Genomic DNA, 9,668 nt, shown 5'->3' on the forward strand with positions numbered 1-9,668 from the left:
CAAATTAACTAATTTACCTATATAACCAATACGTGTCAAATTATGGCGGGATTTCTATACCGTTAATTAGTTTATCTCAAGTTTGAGTCTTTAAAAATGAGAGAGAAATCATGTAGACCGAGCCATTCATCAAAATAAGTTCAATACACGAATTTAAATTTAATTTAACCTCAATATACTCTAATCAGATGAAAAATCAAAAAATAAAATGAAATATACTATAGACTGTAGTATTTAACCAAACAGTTCTTATGCAGCAGGGAGCAGGCTTATAAAACTCCCTAAAGTGCATCTGTAACAGTCAACCCTGGCCACATCAACAGCCTCTATGGACCCTTGCTCCCCACCCACCCCCCATCTCAACAATCCCTAAAAGTTTGCTCCTTTACCATTTTCTTCTTGTTTTTTCCTCCCCCATCAAAATTTTCTGTGCCGTTTATAAGCTTTTAGAACATTGAACAGCCAAATTTGTTGAGCAAGAATTGATCTTTCCCTACTTAAAGGTAATGGGATTTTTATTTCAGAAAGAATCTTGGAAAAAGATTGTGTTTTTATCGATTTTGATTGTTTTTATGTACAATTGTTAGGAGAAAGATTGAAAATTTTGATGATTTTGATTTCCTTCAAAGAATCTTGGAAAAAGATTGTATTTTTATGAACAATTGCTAGGAGAATGTATGAACCTTTTGATGGTTTTGATTTCTTACAAAGAATATTGGTAAAAGATTGTTTTTTATTGGTTTTGATTGTTTTTATGAACAATTTTTAGGAGAATGATTGAACCTTTTGATGGTTTTGATTGTCTACAAAGAATCTTGGAAAGAGATTATATTTTTATTGGTTTTGATTGTTTTTATGGAAAATTGTTTGAAGAATGATTGAACCCTTTGATGGTTTTGATTTCCTACAAAGAATCTAGGGAAAATATGGTATTTTTATTGGTTTTGATCATTTTTATGAAAAAATTGTTAGGAAAATGATAGAACCTTTTGATGGTTTTAATTTTCTACAAAGAATCTTGGGAAAAGATTGTATTTTTATTGGTTTTGATTGTTTTTATGAACAATTGTTAGGAGTAAGATTGAACCTTTTGATGGTTTCTGATTTCCTACAAAGAATCTTGGAAAAAGATTGTATTTTTATTGGTTTTGATTCTTTTTCTGGAAAATTGTATGGAGGATGATTGAACCCTTTGATGGTTTTGATTTCCTACAAAGAATCTTGGAAAAAGATTGTGTTTTTATTGTTTTTGATCATTTTTATGAAAAAATTGTTAAGAAAATGATTGAACCTTTTGATGGTTTTGATTTCCTACAAAAAATATCTTGGGAAAAGATGGTATTTTTATTGGTTTTGATCATTTTTATGAAAAAATTGTTAGGAAAATGATTGAACCTTTTGATGTTTTTGATTTCCTACTAAGAATCTTGGAAAAATATTGTATTTTTATTGGTTTTGATTGTTTTTATGGAAGTTGTTAGGAGAATGATTGAACCTCTTGATGGTGTTGATTTCCTACAAAGAATCTTGGAAAAAGATTGTATTTTTATTTGTTTTGATTGTTTTTATGGAAATTGTTAGAAGAATGATTAACCTTTTTGATGGTTTTGATTTTCTACTAAGAATCTAGGGAAAAGATTGTATTTTTTTGGTGTAGTTCGGAGTATGTAGATGATCATATAGCGGTTAGAGATATCCTAGGTCCTTTGTAAGATGAAGTAGGATCTAGTTTAGTTTTGTTTTAAGTACACGCAATTGTATGTAGCTCCATGATGTAAATTTGGGATCCCAGCCTTTAGTGCTAAATATTAATACACAAAACTGTTACCTTTGTCAAAAAAAAATTGTATTTTTTTGGTTTTGATGTTATGGTATTTTGAGTTAATTTGATTCCTATATGTGGGTCAATACTCAAATGTGCTTTCTTTTTGTTGATTCTTTCAATTGTGGCAGAGGTGTAATCCATTTGTGTGATGAGGCTCCAACTCTGGTGACGAATGGAAGATTCTGGCCTGACATTGATCTCTTGTCTGTTGTTATAATAAATTGGAACTCTCATGATGTCGTGGTTCAATCGCACAGGAATCAATTTGATTAACTGCTTCTTTCATTTTGCTGAATGGCATCCGATTGAATAACAAAGTTGAACGCGGGTGGATGCCCGAATAGCGTTTTCCTCTTTTTAAGGTTGTTATCTGCTTTCGTTTTCAATTATGTGCTTTTGACATACATTATATATTTCCTATTATCAGCTTTGTTGAACCAATGAATATGAGAGTGTTGGTTTCAGTGTTATCAAAGAAGCGCGCTTAAGCCAGGAAGCAAGACTCAATACTTGTTGAGCGCTTCGCCTCGCTTAATGTGCACTTCATTGTCTTTTTCAAGGTTCTAAGGCATTCTTTTCCTTGCCAGTGAGCCTACACTAAATAATTGATATTTCACTTTATCGTAATTCTTTTTCAATTTCCTTATTCACATATTTGTTTTTTCATGCCTATAACTATTAGTCTTGGACTAAACATATATATTTGTACTTTTTTATCTCTGCGGCTTTTTTCATTAAAGTCCATGCTTTATTTGCACTTTGCACTTAAAGCCCCATTGGACCTTAGAGTTTTTTTTTGCCTTTTGCTTTTGATAACACTGGTTTGTCTAGTTGATTGATGTTAATAAGAGGTGTATGCTAATTTTCAGGTTCTTGAATCAAATCGTTCGATTGTGCTGTATATTAGTGTACTCCACTGGGACGTATTTTCTGTTGTTTTGGATGTCTGTGATGATGCATTCTGTTGATGAAGTTACAGAAATGGGGTGCTGTGGATGTTTTGGATTCTCTTTTGCAAGAAAACCAAAAAAGGTAATTAGGCCCAATAGGGGATATGGAAACAACTGGTCACATGAACCATTGTTACAACAAGAGGTTGAAGAAGTTGAAGATGATGGCTTTGATAGTGGCGATATAATTGATACTGGTACTGAGGATGATGAAGTGTGTCACAGCCCGGTTAAACGTTCTGAAGAGATTCTCATGGAAAGAGCTCAGAATGGGTTAATTTGCAGGGAGATCCCCGTCAAGGAAACACACAAAGTTGTGCGCACAGAGGTAATAGCAGAAAAACTCTTTCTTACATTCGCTGTGAAAATCCTCTACTCATATAATTGAGACATGGATAGCTCAGACATACGTTTGTACAAGGATCACTAGTTTTGATTTATCAGGGAGAAAAAAGGGGAGGTGTAACTTGACTGTTTTCCTCTGTTGTCTTTTCGATTCAGGATGAAGATGGGAACAAGATGGTTAACGAATATGTCCGTGAACAGAAAATTGGCTCTGGTAGCTACGGTAAAGTGGTGAGCTCAAAGATATCAATGTTATCTTTCTTTCTTTTTTTCGGTTGGAGGGATAAAAGTTGACATCTGATCACGTTGGGATGGCACAGGTACTTTATAGAAGTTGCACTGATGGAAAACATTATGCCATTAAGGTAAAATTTCTAACATATCCAGTTAGCATCGGGGAATTTACTTGGTCACTATATTTACTTAGGTTAATTGTACTAGTGGTATTCCCATATCAGAAAGCTAAATTGTTTCTTTACTTTTCCGATGAAGTTTAAACGCTAGATGTTGAGAGTGGGATTTGAAGCTTATGTTTCTTTACTTAGTGCTAGGAGTTTTTTTTGTATTGTAGTATTCTTAATGGAGTTACATTTAGGTTTTTGCTATACTGGCATCTAGGGTATCTGATGTTGATTTTGGAGTTATATTTTTGAATAATCACCAAGCAGACTGCCCATTCCAATTCATTCATAGATACATCATACATGTAAGGGATAATTAGGTAGTTGCATTACTCTATGCTAGGGAAAATTGTACTTAGGATTGTGGAGAAACAGCTGGAAAAGGGAAGTGGACATTAACAGAGTCGCAGACAATTTTGTCCGCAAAGAACAATTAGTGTTGTTACTTGTTAGTCATTGAGTACAGGCTTGATTAAAGTTGTCAAATAGTGATAATGTTTGTTTTCATTGAATGCAGGCCTTTCACAAGTCTCACTTATTAAAGATGCGGGTGGCGCCTTCAGAAACTGCTATGGGTGATGTTCTTCGTGAGGTATGTCCTTTATTTCTTCCCTTGAGTTACAATCCTCCTTTTGTGGGTTATCCGCAAAATTTATCCTGTAGCATTAGCTATTTGCCCGCTGAATTGTTTATTTTGCTGTCCCGAAGTTTGTCAATGTTAATTCTCGTCACTTACAGGTGTCGATCATGAAAATGGTGTGCCATCCCAATATTGTTAATCTTATTGAGGTGATTGATGACCCAGAAACAGATAACTTCTACATGGGTATTATAACCTTGCCTTATCCAGTTTCTTTTTTGTGGAGTCGTCCAGCTTCTTCAATTATATGAATGTCAACTAACATTTCCCCCCTTTATTAAACAGTTCTCGAGTACGTGGAAGGAAAATGGGTCTGTGAGGATACTGGTCCCCCAAGTGTTCTTGAAGAAAATAAAGCACGGCAGTACTTGCGTGATATAGTGACTGGCTTGATGTATCTGCATTCTCATGTAAGTCCCAGTCGTTCGGATCTATTTATTTATTAATTATTTTTATAATATATTGCACACATATTTTATTACTTCTTTTTCTTCATTGTGCGTTTCTTTACTATAGCCAACATTGTAATTGCACTTTGCACACCCAACAGACTTGGTGATGCGCTTTTCGGTTTTGACAACATTGTTATCTTTTAACGCTTATATGCAAGGATTCTAGATCATGTCCTCAATCAGTCTATAACTCACAAATCTCAATCACTTTAGTAAAGTGTTAAGTAATCATAGTTGGACAATCGGCTCTTGCAAAAAGAGAAAAGATAGATCTATATAAAAATAACTCTGGATCCCTTGTCCATTTCTAGAACAAGTTTCTGAAGACTCGGCTCCTGAATAATTTACCCATGCATGGTCAATACTTTCATCTCAGTTTTTTACTCTTGCATTTTTTTCAAAACTGTTCCAAAAAATGATTTCTTGGGACGAGTGTGTATCGGAAACAACCTCCCTACTCCACAAAGGTAGGAGGGGTAAGGTCTGTGTACACCTCATTCTCCCCAAACTCCACTTGTGAGACTATACTGAGCATGTTGTTGTTGTAAGGTCATGAATATAAGTTGCTTGGTCAAGATAGGTAGTTTCCCGTCGATTTCCTGTAAAATTAAGATAGGATGGCGTGTGAAAAAAAATCATTTGACGACTTTATTGACAATGTGAATCTATTTCAGTGATGTGATAATTTATGTAGCCGAGTCACCAGGATTTTCTTGGACTCCCTTTCTAGAGGATAGATGGACCTTCAGTCTGTGCTGTTGAATACCAATGATCACTTGCTTAGGGAGATGTTTTCCCTCCCTCTCTCCCATTTTTATAGGAAATATATGGGCCTGTAGCTATTTGATTGTCACTTATCGAAGACCAAAATGATATCTGTTTCATTTTACCAGTTGTTCCATCAGCTAGTTGTTTAGCTAGAGCTCGGGTTCCTTTTGATGTCTTTTTCTTTGCTAATGAGCATTGAGATAGGACTGTAATGAATCAAGTGCAGTGTTGTGAAAGGCGCACTTAAGCCCTAAAGCGAGGATCAAAATCTGTTGAGCGCTTCGTGTCTCTTATGGACTAAATATATATATATTTGTATTTTTTTCCCTTTGTGCCTTTTTTCATTAAAGCTTATGTTTTCTTTGCGCTTAAAGCCCCATCGGACCTTTAGAGCTTTTTTGCGCTTTTTGTTTTTATCAAGTGATCTGCTTTTCCTATAAAGCGGAAAGGTAGTACTTTTAGCAGCAGCGAAATCGCAATGGGATGTGGATTACTTGCTTTATCAAGTAAACTAGGACTTGAAACTTTAGAATTTAGTGTCTCCGCCGGGCATAAGAAATCATGCATCAGTAGTAATTTTACGCTTATCGGACACCTTACCTTTACTGCTTTACATTCCCGATCCACGGCATAGTGTTTTACCTATGTTCTTTCTTGTTTTGTGTTGAGCAGAATATCATACACGGGGATATTAAGCCAGACAATCTTTTAGTGACTGCTGCTGGTAGGGTGAAGATTGGTGATTTCAGTGTCAGCCAAGTTTTTGAGGTGTGACCAAGCTCAACAATGTTTTTTTTTTTTAGAATTTCCAGCCATAGTTTCTTATAATCTTACGACTAAGAATGTGTATATGAATAGAAATGAGGTTGGTTGTCATAGAGGTTGGTAGTCTTTGTTTAAACACACCTAGTTGGAATAATGTCCTAATGATAGGAAATTCTGTTTATTTGCACTCGTTGGTTGTAAACTTTTGGGGCTTGAAGGATTTGGTGGTGATTGCGTTAATTTAAGTTGTTTTCGTTTGATGTTTGTTCTTTCCTGTTCTTTTCCAGTATATTACTAACTTTAGTTGGAACTATTCCTGTTTGTAGGATGATAATGATAAACTTCGTCGATCTCCTGGCACTCCTGTTTTCACTGCTCCTGAATGCTGCGTAGGTCAGAATTTCTCGTCCTCGTTGAATGCTGACATCTAAATTATCGTTAAACTTAGCTGGCCCTAGTTTGGGACCAAGGCATAGTTTGTTGTTAATGTTGTTATTGAAGTGGTTTTTTCTTTGTATTCTTTATTAATAGGAGATAGATATCACGGAAAATCTGCTGACACGTGGGCGGTTGGTGTTACCCTTTATTGCATGATCTTGGGAAAATACCCGTTTCTAGGAGAAACTCTCCAGGATACATATGACAAGGTGTGAGTCTTATCGTATATCTGAGGTACAACATTGTCAGGCTCAGACGTTAGTCTTCCTGCTTTCTTAACTGCCTTTATTTTGTCTTTCCAGATAGTAAATAACCCCATCATTCTCCCTGACGATATGAATCCACTACTGAAGAATTTACTAGAGGGGCTCCTCTGCAAAGGTTTGTCTCTCGTCCTGCTTGATATCTTGATCCTGCCATTTTATGACAATGCCTTCTGTTTTCCTCTTCTCACTACTAGTACTGCTATTTGGTAATTGCTTATAGTCTCCTATTCTTCTATATGTGGTGCGTTTGTTGCTTCATTTGCTTTGTATCTTGCTATTTGGTTGTTATATTTTTCTTGCAATCCTTCTTCGATAACATTCCTTTTGATTCGAGAGTCTATCGGAAACAACCCTTCTACCTGCCAAGGTAGGGGTAAGGTCTGCCTACTTCCTACCCTCCCCAGTCCCCACTCGTGGGACTACACTCCGTATGTTGTTGTTGGTAGCTACTACTAATTTCTCACACCTATTTTCCTAACAAAAAGTCCTTTTGCACAGATCCAACACAAAGGCTAACTCTCGAAAGTGTGTCTCAACACGAGTGGTTCATAGGAGATGAAGGCCCCATCCCTCAGTATTCGTGTTGGTGCCAGCGCCATAAGTTGCAGAAAGACGTACAAGATGGGAGCGCAGAGGATACTCCTACTTGAATTAACTGCAGAATGTTCTAGTATGTTTATAACGTTCCGTTCTCTCTTCTAAGTTCTTTTAGGAAGATAAACTAGGATGTCTTTTTTTTCCGAGAAATTGCACTTGCAGGAGCAATCGAATACATGTTATGTGAACGATAGTAGAAAATGAGATGTTCGAGTAAATTTTGTTCGGTTTCTGTCATACTCCGAGAGTACTCGTTCAGTTGTAATGGCAGGGAGACATCGCGATATGTTTTCGTCGTTTTTTTGTTGGTGATGATGGTACAAGTTTTGTGTTTTGATACTTAGCAGAAAGCCAACATATTTGTTTTTGTGGATATTTGTGTTGTGTTTTTTTATATGAAGAAGAATTTTCATATAATAGTGTGTAGTAAAGTTATAAAGTGAGCATTCTGTTATAGATTTTTAGTATATGTCCCTCTTATCGCTTTTCTTAAGCCGAGGATCTATCGAGAACAACCTCTCTACCTCTCACATGATAGAGGTAAGGTTTGCATAAATAATATGAGAAAATGTTATATTACATTCTATAATTTTGTAAATATTTATATGATAGTCTAATATCGTCTATAATATTTCAGAGGCAGAGTCGGGATAAAGAGTTTGAGGGTTCTAAATTTCCTTTAGAACCGTCAATCAATTTTGTTAGGGGTTCACAATTTAACATACATATATACATTTAATTAATTTTCTACTACAAATACAGGGTCTATGAAAAAGCTATTGGATTCGTTCGAACCTACGAACTCCCACCTAGCTCCGCCTATGTATAGCTTCACCCCTATCTGGTGAAGGTAGAGAGACAATTTCTAATAGATTTTTGTTTCAAGTAAAACATGTCAAAATTAAGTATGAAAATGACTTACAAAGATAGAATGTAGCTGAGCAATAATAACAATATAAATACGGTTCTAAACAACACTCTACTCCTTATTAACCGTCTACTCTAATTCTGAACCTCCATACCCTCTTATCTAACATTAAGTCCTCGATAAGCTACGTTATGTCTTGTCTAATCATCTCTTCTCAATATTTCTTTGATATATTTCTATACGTTCAAAAATAGTAATTTTGGTATGAGAAAAAAGATACTCCTAATACTTTATATTTCTATCTAATTTTGATACTTGAAGGGACAAGAAAAAAGCAGTTTCCTTTTCTTGTATTATTACAAACTGAAATAGACATTTGGAAAATAATATTTTTTTGGGTAGAATTGAAAGAGGATTTATTTGTTTATTTGCTTAATAACAACGCAATGTCAAAAAGTATGTTATTTTTAATATTTATTATTATGATTATTTCTTATTCTAATAACATGAAAAACACATTAAATCAGTTAGTTTATGACTTGTTTATATGTTCACCAATCAAAGCAAAAATAAATTATGGAAAAAAATCTAATATTTTCAATTACGATTATTTGTATTGTGAAAATTACAAAAATATACTACTTAAGACTTTAATTAACAAAATATCAATGTACTTCTATTTAATTACAAACAGAATTTTTAAATTACATACATAACAAAATAATTAATTTTGAATTTAAGTTTATTTATTTTTTCAGATTTTCCTCTCTCATGCCTTTTGAATTACGTGCATTTAACGTGGAGATTAATTAGGGATATTAAATTTTTTCGATTTTATCTCTCCTATTACAGTTTCATATTTACACTTTTCATTGATTATTATAGGGATCATAGTTATTTTTTTCTTTTTTGATATAACTTTTTATTTTACCAATAAAATTGGTGTTGTTATCAATAGGAGAGTTATAGTTCCTAGGAAAATTTTACAATTTTTCTTTTCTACCAAATGTGTAAGCCTTCCATATTCTTCTGTTAAAATTTTTTAACCCTTCCATCTTCTTCTTTCCACATTCTTTGTTGAACAATTTTCACTACAGTTCATATCTATACCATCCGATTCACCATAGTTTCGCCATGAATAGGACTCCGAGTTTGATTTATAATAGAACATTTCAACAGAATTTGTGTGTGATTGGTATAGATTGTATAACAATGTGTGAGATTGGTATGTAATACCAATATACCAGCATTATTACATATTACATCTTAAGTAGTTGTTATTCGATGTATGTTGTTGGTATATAATACCAACATTTCATTCAAATCAAAATCTTTTACTTTAAGTAGTGGTTT

At 34.3% G+C, this 9,668-nt stretch overlaps 1 protein-coding gene across 1 annotated transcript; it reads left to right on the plus strand.

Moving 5' to 3' along the window:
• The first annotated feature begins 284 nt into the window (after nucleotides 1–284).
• LOC102605468 (serine/threonine-protein kinase GRIK1) lies at nucleotides 285–7,862 on the plus strand. Its single transcript, XM_006340093.2, has 13 exons — nucleotides 285–503; nucleotides 1,954–2,187; nucleotides 2,695–3,103; nucleotides 3,277–3,351; nucleotides 3,441–3,485; nucleotides 4,039–4,113; nucleotides 4,260–4,347; nucleotides 4,447–4,571; nucleotides 6,054–6,149; nucleotides 6,473–6,539; nucleotides 6,678–6,793; nucleotides 6,887–6,965; nucleotides 7,349–7,862. Exons 3-13 carry the CDS (start codon nucleotides 2,768–2,770, stop codon nucleotides 7,498–7,500), a joined length of 1,254 nt encoding a protein of 417 aa, XP_006340155.1. The 5' UTR covers nucleotides 285–503; nucleotides 1,954–2,187; nucleotides 2,695–2,767; the 3' UTR covers nucleotides 7,501–7,862.
• The last annotated feature ends 1,806 nt before the right edge of the window (nucleotides 7,863–9,668 follow it).

This window comes from Solanum tuberosum, unplaced genomic scaffold (genome assembly GCF_000226075.1).
Source record: "Solanum tuberosum cultivar DM 1-3 516 R44 unplaced genomic scaffold, SolTub_3.0 scf00017, whole genome shotgun sequence".
In the NCBI taxonomy this organism is placed as follows: Eukaryota; Viridiplantae; Streptophyta; class Magnoliopsida; order Solanales; family Solanaceae; genus Solanum; species Solanum tuberosum.